The sequence below is a fragment of the Capricornis sumatraensis genome, chromosome 8 (genome assembly GCF_032405125.1).
Source record: "Capricornis sumatraensis isolate serow.1 chromosome 8, serow.2, whole genome shotgun sequence".
NCBI lineage: Eukaryota > Metazoa > Chordata > Mammalia > Artiodactyla > Bovidae > Capricornis > Capricornis sumatraensis.
This window is the reverse complement of record NC_091076.1, coordinates 51,083,914-51,105,315: the sequence shown is the minus strand read 5'-3', so window position 1 is coordinate 51,105,315 and position 21,402 is coordinate 51,083,914. Positions and strand designations below refer to the sequence as shown.

Here is a 21,402-nt window from a genome sequence, read left to right as displayed (position 1 = left end):
ATTCTGAGAGAGATGGGAATATCAGACCACCTAATGTGCCTCTTGAGAAATCTGTATGCAGGTCAGGAATCAACAGTTAGAACTGGACATGGAACCACAGACTGGTTCCAAATAGGAAAACGAGTGCATCAAGGCTGTATATTGTCACCCTGCTTATTTAACTTATATACAGAGTACATCATGAGAAACCCTGGACTGGAAGAAACACAAGCCGGAATCAAGATTGCCGGGAGAAATATCATTAACCTCAGATATGCAGATGACACCACCATTATGGCAGAAAGAAAAGAGGGACTAAAAAGCCTCTTGATGAAAGTGAAAGAGGAGAGTGAAAAAGTTGGCTTAAAGCTCAACATTCAGAAAATGAAGATCATGGCATCCGGTCCCATCACTTCGTGAGGAATAGATGGGGAAACAGTAGAAACAATGTCAGATTTTATTTTTCTGGCCTCCGAAAGCACTGCAGATTGTGACTGCAGCCATGAAATCTAAAGACGCTTACTCCTTGGAAGATAAGTTGTGACCAACCTAGAGAGCATATTCAAAAGCAGAGACATTACTTTGCCGACTAAGTTCTGTCTATTCAAGGCTATGGTTTTTCCTGTGGTCATGTATGGATGTGAGAGTTGGACTGTGAAGAAGGCTGAGCAACAAAGAATTGATGCTTTTGTACTGTGGTGTTGGAGAAGACTCTTGAGAGTCCCTTGGACTGCAAGGAGATCCAACCAGTCCATTCTGAAGATCAGCCCTGGGATTTCTTTGGAAGGAATGCTGCTAAAGCTGAAACTCCAGTACTTTGGCCACCTCGTGTGAAGAGTTGACTCATTGGAAAAGACTCTGATGCTGGGAGTGAGTTGGGGCAGGAGAAGGGGACGACAGAGGATGAGATGGCTGGATGGCATCACTGACTCGATGGAGGTGAGTCTGAGTGAACTCCGGGAGTTGGTGATAGACAGGGAGGCCTGGTGTGCTGCAATTCATGGGGTCGCAAAGAGTTGTACACGACTGAGTGACTGAACTGAACTGAACTGAACTGTGGAGGCATGGGTCAGCAGTGGCCTGACAAAGAGACAGGGACTCTGGCTGCAGCATACCTGATCATGCAGTGTGTGGCATAAGCCCTCTTGGAGGAGGTCACCATTAACCCCACCATAGAGTCACCGAGCTGATGAACCAAAAAATGCAGAACAATTATGGCAAAGAAACTCTCGTGATTTTAATAAAGTTCTAAGACCCACAGCAGATTTCTCAATCTGGAAATCTGATAAAAAAAGACTGAGAACATGCAGCAAATTGGACTTTGGAAGCCAATGGGGTTTAATTGCAGAACTTCCACAGGACTGGGAAAACAGACTCTTTGATGCCATAAATAAAACTTTGTGTGCACCTGGAACCAGAAGAAGGGAGCAGTGTCCCCATCAGAGACTAAGTCAATCTTGCCTCTGAGTGTTCAGGAGACTCCAGTGGAGGTTTGGGTGAACAGATTGGCCTCATGCCATGCAACATGGAGGGAACACAGCCATACCCATCAACAGAAATTTGATTAAAGACTTACTGGGCATGGCCCAGCCCATCAGAAAAAGACTCAACTTCCCCACAGTCATTCTCTCCAATCAGGAAGATTCCATAAGCATTTTATCCTTATTAATCAGAGGGCAGATAGAATGAAAACCATAATCACAGAAAACTAACTAAACTGATCACATGGACAACCACCTTGTCTAACTGAATAAGACGATGAGTGGCTCCCTGTAGGGCCACCCAAGATGGTGGAGAGTTCTGAAAAAAAACGTGGTCCACTGGAGAAGGGAATGGAAAACCACTTCAGTATTCTTGACATTGGATCACTGAAGAAGCAAGATAGTTCCAGAAAAACATCTACTTCTGCTTTATTGACTATGCCAAAGCTTTGACTGTGTGGATCACAACAAACTGTGGAAAATTCTTCAAGAGATGAGAATACCATACCACCTTACCTGCCTCCTGAGATATCTGTACGCTGGTCAAGAAGCAACAGCTAGCACCAGACATGGAAAAACAAACTGGCTCCAAATTGGGAAAAGAGTACATAAAGGCTGTATATTGTCACTCTGCTTATTTAACTTATATGCAGAGTACATCATTAGAAAAACTGGGCTGGGTGAAACATAAGCTGGAATCAAGATTGTCGGGAGAAACAGCAGTAACCTCAGTTATGCCGATGACACCACCCTTATGGCAGAAAGTGAAAAAAAAAAAACTAAAAATCCTCTTGATGATACAGAAAGAGGAGAGTGAAAAAAAAAAAAAAACAACCTCACAACATTCAAAAAACTAAGATCATGGCATCTGTTTCCATCACTTCATGGCAAATTCAAGGGGGAAACAGTAGAAAAAATTGAGAGATTTTATTTTGGGGGCTCTAAAATAATTGCAGATTGTGACTGCAGCCATAAAATTAAGAGACACTTTCTCCTTTGAAGGAAAGCTATAACAAACCTAGACAGCATATTAAAAAGCAGAGACATTACTTTGCTCACAAAGATCCATCCAGTCAAACCTCTGGTTTTTCCAGTAGTCATGTATGGATGTTAGAGTTGACCGTAAAGAAAGCTGAGCATTGAAGTACTGATGCTTTTCAACTGTGGTGCTGGAGAAGACTTTTGAGAGTCCCTTTGACTACAAGGAGATTAAACTGGTCAATCCTAAAGGAAACCAATCCTGAATTTTCATTGGGTGGATTGATGCTGAAGCTGAAGTTTCAATACTCTGGCCACCCAATGCAAAGAACTGACTCATTGGAAAACACCATGATTATGGGAAAAATTGAAGGCAGGAGCAGAAGGGGACAACAGAGGATGAGATGATTCTATGGCATCACTGCCTTGATGGACATGAGTTTGAGCAAACTCCAGAAGTTGGTGATGGACAGGGAAGCCTGGCTTTCTTCAGCCCATGGGGTCGCAGAAAGTCAAACATGACTGAGTGACTGATTATATACTCACATCAACCTGTGGAAAATGCTAATATCATAAAAGAATGATGTATTCCAATGTTGTTGTGACATTATTTACAAGAGACAAAAAATGGAAACCACCTGAAAACTATTGAGAGGACAGTAAACGTGTTGCAACGCATTTATATGATGGAGAATTCTACAACGATTAGAAAGATTTAGGTAGATTCATTTACATGGACTTAGAAAGATATCTACAAACTTTTTAAACTTTTTTAAAAAGTTTTAAAAATCAAGTTCATGTGTCTCTTTCAATTCTGGTGTTCAGTTTCATTCTTTTACAAGTGGTTGACCAGTTTTCCCAACACCACTTGTTAAAGAAATCTCTTTAATAAAATTGTCTTTACTCCATTGTATATTATTTGCCTCCTTTGTCAAAGATAAGATGTCCATAGGTGTGTGGATTTATCTTTGGGTTTTCTGTTTTGTTCCATTGATCTAAATTTCTGTTTTTGTGCCAGTACCACACTGTCTTGAAAACTATAGCTTTGTAGTATAGCATGAAGTAGGCAGGTTGACTCCTCCAGTTCCATTTTTCTTTCTCAAGATTGCTTTGGCTATTCTAGGTTTTTTATATTTCCATACAAATTGTAAATTTATTTATTCCAGTTCTCTGAAAAATACCATTGGTAGCTTGATAGGGATTGATTGATTGAATCTACACTTCGCTTTGTTTAGTATACGTATTTTCACTATATTAATTCTTCCAATCCATGAACATGGTATATTTCTCCATCTATTTGTGTACTCTTTGATTTCTTTCACCACTGTTTTATAGTTTTCTCTATATAGGTCTTTTGTTTCTTTAGGCAGATGTATTCTTAAGTATTTTATTTTTTTGTTGCAGTGGTGATTGGAATTCCTCTATTTTCTCATTATTAGTGTATAGGAATGCAAGGAATTTCTGTGTGTTGATTTTATATCCTGAAACATTACTATATTCATTGATCAGCTCTAGTAATTTTCTGCTGGAGTCTAGGGTTTTCTATGTAGAGGATCATGCCATCTGCAAACAGTGAGAGTTTTCCAATATGGATTCCCTTTATTTCTTTTTCTTCTCTGATTGCTGTGGCTAAAACTTCCAAAACTATGTTGAATAGTAGTGGTGAGAGTGGGCATCCTTGTCTTGTCCCTGACTTTAGGGGAAATGCTTTCAATTTGTCATCATTGAGAATACTATTTACTGTGGGTTTGTCATATATAGCTTTTATTATGTTGAGTTATGTTCCTTCTATTCTTGCTTTCTGGGAGATTTTATCATAAATGGATGTTGAATTTTGTCAAAGGCTTTCTCTGCATCTATTGAGATAATCATAAGGCTTTATTTTTCAATTTGTTAATGCGGTTTATTACATCGATTGATTTGTTGATATTAAAGAATCCTTGCATCCCTAGGATAAAGCCCACTTGGTCATGTTGTATGATATTTTTAATATGCTGTTGGATTCTGTTTGCTAGAATTTTGTTAAGGATTTTTGCATCTATGTTCATCAGTGGTATCGGGCTGTAGTTTTGTGTGTGTGTGTGTGTGTGTGTGTGTGAGGAATCTTTGTCTGATTTTGGTATTAGGGTGATGGTGGCCTCATAGAATGAGTTTGGAATTTTACCTTTCTCTGTAATTTTCTTGAATAGTTTGAGTAGGATAGATGTTAGCTCTTCTCTAAATTTTTGGTAGAATTCAGCTGTGAACCCGTCTGGTCCTGGACTTTTTTTTGCTGGAAGATTTCTGATTACAGTTTTGATTTCCATGCTTGTGATGGGTCTGGTAAGATTTTCTATTTCCTCCTGGTTCAATTTTAGAAACATATACTTTTCTAAGCATTTGTCCATTTCTTCCAAGTTGTCTATTTTATCACCTGATAGTTGCTGATATAAGTTTCCTATGTTCCTTTTTATTTCTATGTTGTCTGTTTGATTTCTTCATTTTCTTTTCTAATTTTGCTGATTTTACTCTTCTCCCTTTGTTTCTTGATGAGTCTGGCTAATGGCTTGTCAATTTAATTTATCTTCTCAAAGAACCAGCTTCTGGCTTTGCTGATTTTTGCTATGGTCTTTTTTGTTTCTTTTACATTTATCTTTGCCCTAATTTTTAAGGTTTATTTCCTCCTACTAACACTGGGGTGCTTAATTTCTTCTTTTTCTAGTTGCTTTAGGTGTAGAATTCGGTTTTTTATTTGACTTTTTTCTTGTTTCTTGAAGGAAGCCTGTATTGCTATGAATCTTCCCCTTAGCACTGCTTTTACCGTGTCTCATAGCTTTTGGGTTGCTGTTGTTGTGTCTTCATATTCATTCGTTTTTATGCATATTTTGATTTCTTTTTTTTTATTTCTTCTGTAATTTGTTGGTTATTCAGAAGCATGTTCTTTAGCCTCCATATGTTGGAACTTTTAATAGTTTTTCTCCTGTAATTGACATCTAATCTTACTGCATTGTGGTCAGAAAAGATAATTTGAAATTTTTCAAAAAAATTTTTTTTAATTTCCAAGGCTAGATTTATGACCCAGGATGTGATCTATCCTGGAGAAGTTCCATGTGCACTTGAGAAAAAGGTGAAATTCATTGTTTTGGGGTGAAATGCCCTATAGATATCACTTAGGTCTAACTGATCCATTGTATCATTTAAAGTTTGTGTTTCCTTATTAATTTTCTGTTTAGTTGATCTATCCATATGCTTGAGTGGGATATTCAAGTCTCCCACTATTATTGGGTTATTGTTAATTTCCCCTTTCATACTTTCTAGCATTTGGCTTACATATTGCAGGGCTCTTATTTTGGGTGCATATATATTTATAATTGTTATATCTTCTTCTTGGATTGATCCTTTGATCATTATGTGGTGTGTTTCTTTGTCTTTTTTCATGGCCATTATTTTAAAGTATATTTTCTATAGTATGAGTATTGCTATTCCTGCTTTCTTTTGGTCTCCATTTGTGTAAAATATCTTTTTCCAGCCGTTCACTTTCATTTTGTATGTGTCCATTGTTTTGAAGTGATCTCTTGTAGACAGCATATACAGGGGTCTAGTTTTTGTATCCATTCAGGCAGTCTTTGTCTTTTGGTTGAGGCATTCAACCCATTTGCATTTAAGGTAATTATTGATAAGTTTGATCCCGTTGCCATTTACTTTGTTGTTTTGGCTTCAAGTTTGTACACCCTGTCTGTGTTCTCTGTCTAGAGAAGATCCTTTAGCATTTGTTGAAGAGCTGATTTGGTGATGCTGAATTCCCTCAGCTTTTGCTTGTCTGTAAAGCTTTTGATTTCTCCTTCATATTTGAATGAGATCCTTACTGCATACAGTAACCTTGGTTGTAGGTTTTTCTCTTTAATCACTTTAAGTATGCCTTGCCATTCCCTTCTGGCCTGAAGAATTTCTATTGAAAGTTCAGCTGTTATCCTTATGAGAATCCCCTTGTGTGTTATTTATTGTTTTTCTCTTGATGCTTTTAAAATTTTTTGTTGTGTTTGATCTTTGTTAATTTGATTAATATATGTCTTGGAATGCTTTGATTTGTGCTTATCCTGTTTTGGATTCTCTGGGTTTCTTGGACTTGGGTGACTATTTCCTTCTCCATTTTAAGAAAGTTTTCAACTATTATCTCCTCAAGTATTTTTTCATGACTTTTCTTTTTGTCTTCTTCTTCTGGGACTCCTATGATTCAAATGTTGGGGTGTTGAACATTGTCCCAGAGGTCTCTGAGGTTGTCCTCATTTCTTTTAATTCTTTTTTTTTCTTTTTTACTCTCTGCTTCATTTATTTGTACCGTTCTATCTTTTACCTCACTTATCCTATCTTCTGCCTCCATTATTCTACTGTTGGTTCCCTCCAGAGTGGTTTTGATCTCATTTATTGCATTATACATTATTGATTGACTCTTTTTTATTTCTTCTATGTCTTTCTTAAACATTTCTTGCATCTTCTCAATCCTTGTCTCCAGGCCCTTTATCTGTAACTCCATTTTGTTTTCAAGATTTTGGATCATTTATTTTAAACTCTCCTTTTATGAGTTTGAGTATTTTATTTTCTACATGTGAGTGAGTTTATTAAGTATGTGCCTTTCTGTTTCTGACATATTTCACTTAGCATAAAGCACTTCTGGCTCATCTAGTTGACTGGTGTCACAAATAATAAAATTTCAGTCACTATTATTATTGAATAATCTTACAGTGTGTAAGGAGGGAGGGGTAGGTATCACATTTTCCTTATCCATTCATCCATCTGTGGACGCTCATGTTGCTTTCATATTTTAGCTACTGTGAATAATGATACAATGAACATGGGAGTGCAGATACCTCTTTAAGAGTCAGATTTCATTTTTTTTTTGAAGGCAATGGCACCCCAATCCAGTACTCTTGCCTGGAAAATCCCATGGACAGAGGAGCCTGGAAGGTGGCAGTCTATGGGATCACTAAGAGTCGGACACGACTGAGCGACTTCACTTTCACTTTTCGCTTTCATGCACTGGAGAAGGAAGATACAACCCATTCCAGTGTTCTTGCCTGGAGAATCCCAGGGGTGGGGGAGCCTGGCGGGGTGCCATCTATGGGGTCACAGAGAGTCGGACACGACTGAAGCGACTTAGCAGCAGCAGCAGGCCATATACGCACAATCCTGTTGCTGGATCATGTAATAATTCTATTTTTCATTTTCTGAGGAACTTCCACACTGTTTTCCATAGTGGCAGCACAAATTTACACTTCTACCACAGTGTGCAAGTGTCCCCTTTTCTCCACATCATCAACACTTTTTATCCCTTGTTCTTTTTCTTTTTTTAATAGCCTTTATAACAAGTGTAAGGTTATATCTCATCAAGGGTTTGATTTGCATTTCCTCAATGATTTGTGATATTGTACACTTTTTCATGTACATATTGGATATTTGTGTGTTTTGTTTTGAGAAACATCAATTTAAATTATTTGCCCACTTTTAAAATCAGGTTTCTGTTTTTGTTTTTGCTATTGAGTTGTATGAGCTACCTGTTTATTTTGGATATTAACCCTTATAAGATACATGGTTTGCAAATATTTTCTCCTTTTCTGTAGGTTGCCATTTTACGGTTTTGGTTGCTTCTTTCGAGCTTCTTAGGTGGCTGTTGTGCTAAAGTGTCCACCTGCCAATGCAGGAGGTGCAAATGATTCAGGTTTGATCCCTGGCTCAGGAAAATCCCGTGGAGTAGGAAATGGCAGGAAGTGGAAATGGTAGGAAATGGAAAATTCCATGGGCAGAGGAACCTGGCAGGGCTACAGTTCATGGGTTACAAAGAATCAGAAATGACTGAGTGATTGAGCACACACCCATTGTACTTTGCAGAAGTTTTCTAGTTTGATACAATTCCACTTTTCTATTTTTGCTTATTGGCTGTGCTTCTTGCTGTCATAAAAACAACAACAACAACAACAACAACTTCAACAAACCATTGCCAAGACCAATGTCAAAATCCTTTTCCTATGTGTTCTTTCATTTACTAGTTTTACAGCTTCAGGTCTGATACATAAGTCCACTTTTAGTTGATTTCTATATATGGTATGAAGCAGAGTCCAATTTCATTATTCTGCATGGGAAAGCTAGTTTTCCCAAAATAATTTACTAAAGAGTCTATCCCGTATCATTATGTGTTCTTGACACCTTTGCTGAAGATCAATTGACCATAAGTGTGAGGATTTATCTTAGGGCCCTCAGTTCTGTTACATTGTGGGTTGCCTCCTCTAGGGGATCTTCCAGAACCAGGGATCTAACCTGCGTCTCATTTCATATGTCTCCTGCATTGTCAGGCAGTTTCTTTACCACTAGTGTGCCACCTGGGAAGTAGACTGTTCTATTAGGTATATTGGACTTTTTAGTTCTGTTTTCTTGCAGTGTCTTTGTCTGACTTTGTGTCAGGATGATTCTGGCCTAATAAAATGTATTTGGAAATGTTCTTTATTCTTCTGTGCTTTTGAAGAGTTTAAGAAGGACTGATATGAATTTTATTTGAAAGATTGTTGGAACTCACCCACAAAGCCATCTGGTCCAAGGATCTTTTTTTTTTTTTTTTTCCTGAGAGATTTTTGATTGCTACTTCAATTACCTTATTTGTACTCATTTGTTCAGGTTTCTATTTTCTCTTGATGCAATATTGGTAGGTTGTATGTTTCTGGTAATTTACTCATTTAATATTTTTAAAAACTCTCTGTGTGTGTGTCTCTTTGTGTGTGTGTGTGTGTGTGAGTAATAAAGACAAAAATATCTGGAAGGATATGTACTAAACTCTTAATAATCATATTGCTAGGACTACAATTAGAAAGATGTGGGGGGGATCTTTTGTTTCAATTTCTCTATCATTTAGCTTATTACAAAATTATACCCCCATACTGTTAAAATATATTAAAAAACAACAGCCTGAAATGAATGCATAAAGGCTCAACAGGCAGATTACTGATCTCCATTCAATGAGGAGCAAATTAAGTCCAGCACAGATAACCTGGGCAGGCTGATGCATCAGAAACCTAAGCCACCAACTTCCTCTCCCTCAGGAACACTTCATCTTGCAGTTTAGCCAGTCTCTTTCAAAGTCACTTGACTGAAAGGATCTAGCAATTCCCTGCTTGCCAATGGCCATGAGTAAGATTTACTTGTTGCTAATGGCAACTGTAGGTGCATCCTGGAAAGCTGGCCCACTTCTGTAGGGCAATTCTGCTTCTAAGAAGGGAAAATAACTTTACATACATCATAACTTTACTAATGTCCTTAAATGAACCCAGAGCCAGATGGGCACTGAACTTATTAAAGCCATGATTGTTACCAGAAATTAAATGCAAATATGTATGGATATTTTTGTATGTGTGTGTACATGTATTTTATGACACATGCCATATCCCTGAAATCTCAATTATAGAATTATCTTTCCAATTGTTTTACAATTTACTTTACAGTTTACCCTTATGTAGGGTGGCTATGAGGTGCCTCACATCTTTTAATGTTACATTGTTGTTCTCATTATTGCATTATTGCTTTTTCCTCCTGCCAGGTGCAGCTCATCCACTATAACCACGAGCTATATACCAATGTCACAGAAGCTGCCAAGAGCCCAAATGGATTGGTGGTAGTTTCTATATTTATAAAAGTAAGTGTGTTGCATTCCTTCATTCTTCTCTTCTTACCATTTCCACCCCAATCAGAATATCAGTTTATAGTCCTATTGAATCTTAGAAAATTAGCAAACTAACCCAAGCTGCATAGATATTACCAAAGGGAAATATCTATGTCCAATATTTATGTCCATAAGGTTTATGAAAAATAAAGACCCTTTCAGTGAGATGCAAAAATGATGAGTTTAGAGCACTGGGGCCTGAGGATCCAGGTAGTTTCTGTCCTAGAGAGAAAAACGATGCTGGATCCAGGGGCAGGTTCTAGATTCCACTCATGCAGAAGAATCAGAAGGAATCAGTGGAAGGGAAGATGGTTTCTCACTGATACCCCACAGGATTAAAGGGCTGTCAGTCAGATGACCCTTGGAAAAAAGGATAAAAAGAAAATGTGAGATGTCCCTTCCCTCCAGGCACCACACTAAACAGTTCCTTCTAGCTTTCAGGAATTGCTCTGAGTATCATCTTTCCCTCTCAGTTTACCTCTCTCATGTAAACATCCCTGTGAATAATTAAGAAAATTCACCAATGCTGGCTTTATGACATTCTAGGGTAGCTCCACATCTCCTTATAGTCATCATCAACAACAGACTTCCAACAAATAAAAGTTTAAGTTGTTAAAAAATTATACAACATTTTTACCATTGTTGGGTGAAACAGGTTTGCAAATTAAAAAGAAAAAGAAGAAGAAGAAGAAGAAGAACCACCTGTTACCAGGCACTAGGAAAGGCCACCAACAGGACTGATCCTTTCACTATAGCAAGTGGATTATGGGAAAGGCTACCACTAGAGCTGGACCTCTTGAACTCCTGGCCATTGGCTTCCCTGTGCACCTCCTCACTGGCTGGACTATATCTCTTGCAGCCACTGATCCCCCATGCACCTGTCTTTGCCAGGGCTCCTGTGACCCAGCAGCCAGGCCACCTCCATGCCCTGTCCTCACCAGGTCAGATCTGAGTGCTTTGGGGAAACCTCAGGAGCAGACCTCTGTGGGAGGCCCACATGCAGAGGTGGGGCTAAAGCCTTAGCTAAAGCCCAAGAATAGAGTGACTAAGGAAGAGGAATCAAAATCTTCTCATGTAATTGCACAAGCCACAAGTTAAATCCTCATGATGAGCTTGATAAACTGTGCATCTGTGGACTATATGAATGGACAATGAGGGTTCCCACAACTGAGACCAGTCAAGGGGGTGAAGTACATATGATGTTGGGCCAGCTCAGAGTCTGAGCTGCCCATACCTTGTCCACAGCATGTCCAGAAGCCTATCTAGAGAATACTAAGGAAAGCAGAGTTTGGCTGGGGATCATAGTGGGGGTAAAAACACTGAGAGATGAGACACCAGGAAAATATTCTTATTGCTTTATTTATATGTTCTGTTCTGTTGCTGCTTTCATTATTTTTAATGCAATTTTTATTTTTCTATTTTTACTTTACCTTTCCACAGTTCTGTGTTCTTTCCTTGTTTTGTTTTTAACATTTACTTTACTTTATTTTTAGTTTGTATTCTACTTTGGTTTTCTTTCTTGTTTTTCTTAGTTTTGTTTTTAATTGCTCTGATTTTGTTTTTAGGTTCTTTTATTTGTCTAGTTGCTTTCTGGTTTTTTATTTTCATTGTTTTTGTTTCTTTTTTTGTATGTGTGTGTGTGTGTTTTAGTTTTTATTTTTCTTTGTTTCAGTTTTCTTTTACCATCTATCTTCGGTTTTGTTTCTTCATTTTCCTTTTTTTTTTTTAAATTATCATTCTTTGTTTTTGTCTTTTCTATTTGTCTTCGGTTTTGTTTGTCTGTTTAGTTTCTTTCCTGACCCTTTTTTCATTGCACTGTGTGGCTTGCAGGATCATGGTTCCCTAACCAGGGGTTAGGCCTGAACCTCTGAAGTGGGAGTGCCAAGGCCAGGACATTGGACCACTGGGGAATTCTTTCTTGTTGTTGTTCAGTCACTAAATCACGTCTGGTTCTTTGCAACTCCATGGGCTGCAACACCCCAGGCTCCTCTGTCTTTCATTATCTCACAGAGTTTGCTCAAATTCATGTCCATTGAGTCAATGCTTTTATCAAGCATACTCCTTACCACAGCACCACCTGGGAAATCCCAGAGAATTCTGAGACCCAGGGAATATTAATTGTCAAGATCTCAACAGAAAGTCTCTCCCTTGATTCCAAGATACTTAATATGTAACACTAAACAATAAGCATAACTGGAACAAAACCCCACCTATTAGCAGACAGGCTGTCAAGAGTGCTAAGCACACAGATATACCAAAACACACCACATGATGTGGGCCTGCCCATTGGAGGGATGAGACTCAGCTCTACCCATCAGAGCACAGGCACCAGTCCTTCCCAACAGGAAACCTACTCAAGCCAATGGGCCAAACTCATCCAATGGGGGCAGATACCATAAGCAACAGGAGCAATGGTCCTACAACCTGCAGAAAGGAGACTTCAAAGACAGTAAGTTAGATACAATGAGAAGAATAATAAATATGGTGAAACTAGTAAAAACACAAGATCAAATAAATGAAGAGGAAATCGGCAATCTATGTGAAAAATAATTCAGAGTAGTGATAGTAAAGATGATCCAACTCTCAGAATTAAACTTGGAGGCATGGACAGAAGATAGATGAAGTGTTTAACAACGACTTAGATGAACTAAAGAAAAAACAGTAATGCAAAACAAAATAACTGGAATTGAAAACTCAGTTCAGTTCAGTCGTTCAGTCGTGTCCGACTCTTTGCGACCCCATGAATCGCAGCACACCAGCCCTCCCTGTCTATCACCAACTCCTGAAGTTCACTCAGATTCATGTCCATCGAGTCAGTGATGCCATCCAGCCATCTGATACTCTGTCGTTCCCTTCTCCTCCTGCCCCCAATCCCTCCCAGCATCACAGTCTTTTCCAATGAGTCAACTGTTCGCATGAAGTGGCCAAGTACTGGAGTTTCAGCTTTAGCATCATTCCTTCCAAATAAATCCCAGGGCTGCTCGCCTTCAGAATGGACTGGTTGGATGTCCTTGTAGTCCAAGGGACTCTCAAGAGTCTTCTCCAACACCACAGTTCAAAAGCATCAATTCTTTGGTTCTCAGCTTTCTTCACAGTCCAACTCTCACATCCATACATGACCACAGGAAAAACCATAGCCTTAACTAGACGGACCTTTATTCACAAAATAACGCCTCTGCTTTTGAATACGCTATCTAGGTTGGACATAACTTTTCTTCCAAGGAGTAAGCATCTTTTAATTTCATGGCTGCAATCACCATCTGCAGTGATTTTGGAGCCCCCAAAAATGAAGTCTGACACTGTTTCCACTGTTTCCCCATCTATTTCCCATGAAGTGATGGGACCGAATGCCATGATCTTCGTTTTCTGAATGTTGAGCTTTAAGCCAACGTTTTCACTCTCTTCTTTCACTTTCATCAAGTGGCTTTTTAGATTCTCTTCACTTTCTGCCATAAGGGTGGTGTCATCTGCATATCTGAGGTTATTGATATTTCCCCCAGCAATCTTGATTCCAGCTTGTGTTTCTTCCAGTCCAGCGTTTCTCATGATGTACTCTGCATATAAGTTAAATAAGCAGGGTGACAATATACAGCCTTGACGTACTCATTTTCCTATTTGGAACCAGTCTGTTGTTCCATGTCCAGTTCTAACTGTTGCTTCCTGACCTGCATACAGATTTCTCAAGAGGCAGGTCAGGTGGTCTGGTATTCCCATCTCTTTCAGAATTTTCCACAGTTTATTGTGATCCACACAGTCAAAGGCTTTGGCATAGTCAATAAAGCAGAAATAGATGTTTTTCTGGAACTCTCTTGCTGTTGCCATGATCCAGCGGATGTTGGCAATTGGATATCTTGTTCCTCTGACTTTTCTAAAACCAGCTTGAACATCAGGAAGTTCATGGTTCACATACTGATGAAGCCTGGCTTAGAGAATTTTAAGCATTACTTTACTAGCATGTGAGATGAGTGCAGTTGTGCAGTAAGTAGTTTGAGCATTCTTTTGCATTGCCTTTCTTTGGGACTGGAATGAAAACTGACCTTTTCCAGTCCTGTGGCCACTGCTGAGTTTTCCAAATTTGTTGGCATAATGAGTGCAGCACTTTCACATCATCTTTCAGGATTTGAAATAGCTCTACTGGAATTCCATCACCTCCACTAGCTTTGTTCGTAGTGATGCTTTCTAAGGCCCACTTGACTTCACATTCCAGGATGTCTGGCTCTAGATTAGTGATCACACCACCGTGATTATCTGGGTTATGAAGATCATTTTTGTACAGTTCTTCTGTGTATTATTGTCACCTTTTCTTAATATCTTCTGCTTCTGTTAGGTCCATACCATTTCTGTCCTTTATCGAGGCCATCTTTGCATGAAATGTTCCCTTAGTATCTCTAATTTTCTCTAAGGCATCTCTAGTCTTTCCCATTCTGTTGTTTTCCTCTATTTCTTTGCATTGATCACTGAAGAAGGCTTTCTTATCTCTTTTTGCTATTCTTTGGAACTTTGCATTCAGATGCTTATATCTTTCCTTTTCTCCTTTGCTTTTCACTTCTCTTCTTTTCACAGCTATTTTTAAGGCCTCCCCAGACTAGAAGTAATCAATAGCAAAATAACTGAGGCAGAAGAAAGGATAAGTGACAAAGAAGTTAGAAAGGTGGAAATAACTTCTGCAAAGCAGAATAAGGAAAAAAGAATGAAAAGAAATGAAGACAGTCTCAGAGACCTCTGTGACAATGCTAAACACAATCACATACAAGTAATAGGGGTCTCAGAAGAAAAAGAGATATAGAAAATGTTATAGAAAATGTTTTAAATGATTCATATTTGAAAATTTCCCTAACATTGGAAAAGGAATAGTCACCCAAATCTGGCAAGTAAAGAGAATCTCATACAGGATACAACCCAAGAGGAAACACACCAAGACATATATTAGGCAAAATTACAAAATCAAAAGAAAAATAATAGAGGCAGTAAGGGAAAAACAACAAATAACATATCTAAGGTATCAGCTAAAGTTTCAGCAGAAATTCTGCAACCCAGAAGGGAGTGGCAGGATATATTTAAAATAATGAAAAGAGAAAACCTACAACCAAAATTACTCCATCTAGCAAGGATCTTTTTCATATTCAAAAGAGAAATAAAAAGCTTCACAGATAAGCAAAACCTAAGAGAATCCAAAACTAGCTTTATAGAAATTTCTTTAAAACACACACACACACACACACACACACACAAAACAAACAAAAAAAAACACAAAAAAATAAAAAAATAAAACACACACACACAAACAAACAAACAAACTTCTCTAGATGCTAAACACAAGAAAAGAAAAAAAGAACTAAAAAAAAAACAGAATTAAGTAAATGGTAGGAGAAACATACATATTGATAATTACCTTAAATGTAAGTGGATTAAATGTGTCAGCAAAAAGACATAGATTGATTAACGAAATCTAAAAGACAGTATATGTACGGTCCACAAGAAGTCCACTTCAGACCTAGGGACACATACAGACAGAAAATGAGAAGAAGAAAAAATATATTCCACGCAAATGTAAATAAAAAGAGAGTGGGAATACAAATAATCATATCAGAAAAAAAATACTTTAAAATAACAACTGTTACAAGAGACAAGAAAGGGCACTACATAATGATCATGAGATCAACCCAAGAAGAAGATATAACAACTGTAACTATTTATGCACCTAATATCGGAGCACCTTAATACTTAAAGCAAATGCTAACAGCCATAAAAAGGGAAATGAATAGTAACACAATAATAGTGGGGTACTTTAACATCCCAAGTACACCAATGGACTGATCATCCAGACAACAATTTAATAAGAAAACAAAGACCTTAAATGACAAATTAAAACAGAGACTTAATTGATATTTTTAGGACATTACATATAAAAGCAGCATAATACACTTTTTTCTCAAGTTCACATTAAACATTTTTCAGGATAGGTCATATATTAAGTAACAAATCAAGTCTTGATACATTTAAGAAAACAGAAATTGCATCAAGTATCTTTTCCAACTACAGCACTATAAAATTAGTATTCAATTACAGGAAAAAGAAACACAGTAAAAACCACAAACACATGGAGCCTAAATAATATGCTATTAAATAGCCAAAAGATTATTGAAGAAATCAAAGAGAAATTTAAAAATACTTAGAAATAAATGACAATGAAACATAACAACCTGAAACCTATATGATGCAGCAAAAGCAGTTCTAAGAGGGAAGTTAATAGAAATGTAATCCTACCTCAAGATTCACGAATAATCTCAACTAAACAACTTAACCTTACAAATAAAGCAACTAGAGAAAGAAGAAAAAGTTAGTAGGAGGAAAAAATATTATAAGGTCAGAGCAGAAATAAATGAAAGAGAAATTAAGGAAACAATAGCAAATATCAATGAAACCAAAAGTTAATTGTTTGAGAATATGTTTTTAATAAATTGATCAACCTCACCCAGATTCCCCAAGGGGAAAAAAAGGGAAGGAACTCAAATCAATAAAGCTATAAATGAAAAAGGAGAGATTATTAAATAAAATTCAATCAATTAAATTAATACAACTGACACTGCAGAAATATAAAGGATCATAACTACAAGCAACTATATGCCAATACAATGGGAAATCTGGATGAAATTAACAAATTCTGTAAAAGGTAAAACCTTCCAAGATTGAACCAGAAAGAAGCATAAAATATTAACAGACCAATCACAAGTATTAAAAATGAAATTCTGATTAAAAATCTTTCAATAGACAGAAGCCCGGGACCAGATAGCTTCACAGATGAATCCTATCAAGTACTTAGAGACAAGCTAATGCCTATTGTTCTCAAACTCTTCCAAAAATATAGCAGAGAGAGGAACACTCCCACACTCATTCTACAAGGCCATTATCACCCTGATACCAAAACCAGACAAAGATATACCAAAAAACAGCCAATTTTACCAGTAAATATAGATGTGCTATTCCTCAACAAAATAATAGCAATCTGAATCCAACAATACATTAAGAGAATTATACATTATGATCAAGCAGGGTTTATCCAAGGGATGTAAGGATTCATCAATATATGCAAATTGATCAATGTGGTAAAACATATTAACAAACAGTAAAATAAAAACCATGTCCCACGTGATCATCTCAGTAGATGCAGAAAAAACTTATGGGAAAATTCAACACCCATTTAGGATTAAAAAAAAAAAAGTCTGCAGAAAATGGATATAGAGGGAACTTACCTCAAAATAATAAAGGCTATATATGACAAAACTCTGCAAACAAACTCCTCAGTGGTGAAAATTTGAAAGCATTTCCTCTAAGATCAGGAATCAGACAAGGGATTGTCCTCTCTCACCATTATTATTCAACATAATCTTAGAAGTATACTAGTCACAGCAACCAGATAAGAAAAAGAAATAAAAGGAATTCAAATTAAAAAAAAAAGTAAAACTGTCATTGTTTGCAGATGGCATGATACTATTCATAGAAAACCTAAAGATGCCACCAGAAAACTCCTAGAGCTAATCAATTAATTTCATAAAGTCACAAGACACAGAATTAATACACAGAAATCTGAACCCCTATATGCCAACAATGAACCATCAGAAAGAGAAATCAAGAAAATAATCTCATTTACCATTGCAACAAAAATAATAAAATACCTAGGAATAAACATCCTTAAGGAGGCAAAAAAAAATTGTATGCAGACAACTATAAGATGAGATTTTTTTAAAAAATCAAAGATGACACAAACAAATAGAAAGATAGGTCATGTCCTTGGATTCAAAGAATCAATATTGTGAAAATGACTATATTACCCAAAGCAATCTACAGATTCAATGAAACCCCATCAAATCACTGATGGCATTTTTCATAGAATTTAGAACAGAAAATTATAGAATTTGTATGGAAATACAAAAGGTCCTAAAAAGTCAAATCAATCTTGAGAAAGAAAAACAGAACTGGACAATCAGGCTCCCTGACTTCAGATTATAGACAAAGGTACAGTCATCAAGACAGTATTGTACTGGCACAAAAAAACAGAAATGCAGATTAATAGAAGAGGATAAGAAAACCAGATATAAACTCACACACCTATGAACCTTGTCATGCACTTATTTTTCACAAACAAGACAAGAGTACACAATGGAGAAAAGATAACATCTTAAGAAATGGTTCTGGGAAAACTGGACAGATACATGTGAAATAATAAAATCAGAACACTCTAACACCATGTACAAAAATATACTCAAAATGATTTAATGACCTAAAGTTAAGGTAGGATAATATAAATTCTTAGAGGAAAACATAGGCAAAATACTCTATGACATAAATTGCAGGAGGATCTTTTTTGAGCCACCTCCTAGAGTAATAAAAATAAAACAAAAATTAACAAATTGGACCTAATTAAACTTAAAAGCTTTTGCATAGCAAAGGAAACCATAAACAAGATGAGAAGACAACTCTCAGAATTGGAGAAAATATTTGCAAATGGAACAACTGACAAAAGATTAATCTCTAAAATATAATTCATACATTCAACATTAAAAATCTCAATCAAAAACGGGGCTGAAGACCTAAACAAATATTTATCAAAAAAATACATACAGATGGCCAACAAAGTTATGAAAAGATGATTAGCATCACTTTTTCCTAGAGAAATGTAAACCAAAACTACAATGATGCATCACCTCACACAAGCCAGACTATCATTTTAAAAAATCTACAAAAAAAAAACATTGTAAAGCAATTATCCTCCAATTAAAAATAAAATTTTAAAAATTATACAAACAATAAATGCTGGAGAGAGTGTAGAGAAAAGTAAATCCTTTTGCTGTTGGTGCGAATGTAAATTGATATAGCCACCATGGAAAACCATAGGGGGTTCCTTAAAAAAAAAAAAAGAAATATACCATATAACCCAGAAACACTACTACTATTCTTATACCAGACAAAGCCAAAATTGAAAAGGACACATGGACCACAATGCACATTGTAACACTATTTACAATAGCCATGGCATGAAATCAATCTAATTAACCGTATATATATACACACACAATGGGATATTCAATTCAGTTCAGTCGCTCGGTCATGTCCGACTCTTTGCGACCTCATGAATCATAGGACGCCAGGCCTCCCTGTCCATCACCATCTACTGGAGTTCACTCAGACTCATGTCCATCAAGTCTGTGATGCCATCCAGCCATCTTATCCTCGGTCATCCCCTTCTCCTCCTGCCCCCAATCCCTCCCAGCATCAAAGTCTTTTCCAATGACTCAACTCTTCGCATGAGGTGGCCAAGTACTGGAGCTTCAGCTTTAGCATCATTCTTTCCAAAGAAATCCTAGGGCTGATCTCTTTCAGAATGGACTGATTGGATCTCCTTACAGTCCAAGGGACTCTCAAGAGTCTTCTCCAACACTGAAGTTCAAAAGCATCAATTCTTCAGCCCTCAGCCTTCTTCACAGTCCAACTCTCACATCCATACATGACTCAGGAAAAGCCATAGCCTTGACTGGACTTAACTTAGTTGGCAAAGTAATGTCTCTGCTTTTGAATATATTATCTAGGTTGGTATAACTTTTCTTCCAAGGAGTAAGTGTCTTTTAATGTCATGGCTGCAGTCATCATCTGCAGTGATTTTGGAGCCCCAAAAAATAAAGTCTAACCCTGTTTCTACTGTTTCCCCATCTATTTCCCATGAAGTGATGGGACCAGATGACATGATCTTAGTTTTCTGAATGTTGAGCTTTAAGCCAACTTTTTCACTCTCCACTTTCACTTCCATCAAGAGGCTTTATAGCTCCTCTTCACTTTCTGCCATAAGGGTGTTGTCATCTGCATATCTGAGGTTATTGATATTTCTCCTGGCAATCTTGATTCCAGCTTGTGTTTATTCCAGTCCAGCGTTTCTCATGATGTACTCTGCATATAAGTTAAATAAGCAGGGTGACAATATACAGCCTTGATGTACTCCTTTTCCTATTTGGAACCAGTCTGTGGTTCCATGTCCACTTCTAACTGTTGCTTCCTGATCTGCATAGAGATTTCTCAAGAGGCAGGTCAGGTGGTGTGGTATTCCCATCTCTTTCAGAATTTTCCACAGTTTATTGTGATCCACCCAGTCAAAGGCTTTGGCATAGTCAATAAAGCAGAAATAGATGTTTTTCTGGAACTCTCCTGCTTCTGCCATGATCCAGCGGATGTTGGCAATCTGATCTCTGGTTCTTCTGCCTTTTCTAAAACCAGCTTGAACATCATGGAGTTCACGGTTCACATATTGCTGAAGCCTGGCTTGGAAAATTTTGAGCATTACTTTACTAGCATGTGAGATGGGTGTAATTGTGCGGTAGTTTGAGTATTTTTTGTCATTGCCTTTTTTTGGAATTGGAATGAAAACTGACCTTTTCCAGTCCTGTGGCCACTGCTGAGTTTTCCAAATTTTCTGGCATATTGAGTGCAGCACTTTAACAGTATCATCTTTCAGATTTGAAACAGCTCCACTGGAATTCCATCATCTCCATGAGCTTTGTCCGTAGTGATGCTTTCTAAGGCCCACTTAACTTCACATTCCAAGATGTCTGGCTCTAGATTAGTGATCATATCATCATGATTATCTGGGTCGTGAAGATCTTTTTTGTACAGTTCTTCTGTGTATTCTTGCCACCTCTTCTTAATATCTTCTGCTTCTGTTAGGCCCATACCATTTCTTTCCTTTATCGAGCCCATCTTTGCAGGAAATGTTCTCTTGGTATCTCTAATTTTCTTGAAAAGATCTCTAGTCATTTCCCATTCTGTTCTTTTCCTCTATTTCTTTGCACTGATTGCTGAGGAAGGCTTTCTCATCTCTTCTTGCTCTTCTTTGGAACTCTGCATTCAGATGCTATATCTTTCCTTTTCTCCTTTGCTTTTTGCCTCTCTTCTTTTCACAGCTATTTGTAAGGCCTCCCCGAACAGCCATTTTGCTTTTTTGCATTTATTTTCCATGGGGATGGTCTTGTTCTCTGTCTCCTGTACAATGTCACAAACCTCATTCCATAGTTCATCAGGCAGTTTATCTATCAGATCTAGGCCCTTAAATCTATTTTCATTTCCACTCATACCTGAATGGTCTAGCGGTTTTCCCTACTTTCCTCAATTTTAGTCTGAATTTTGTAAGAAGGAGTTCATGATCTGAACCACAGTCAGCTCCTGATCTTTTTCTTGTTGACTGTATAGAGCTTCTCCATTTTTGGCTGCAAAGAATATAGTCAATCTGATTTC

At 37.3% G+C, this 21,402-nt stretch overlaps 1 protein-coding gene across 1 annotated transcript in view; it reads left to right on the top strand.

The window, feature by feature from the left end:
• CA10 (carbonic anhydrase 10) overlaps positions 1–21,402 on the top strand; it is a 783,887-nt gene that overhangs the window by 746,467 nt on the left and 16,018 nt on the right. Inside the window, exon 5 of the mRNA XM_068978556.1 lies at positions 10,000–10,095. Within this exon, the coding sequence (XP_068834657.1) occupies positions 10,000–10,095 (96 nt within the window). The remainder of the gene's footprint in view (positions 1–9,999; positions 10,096–21,402) is intronic.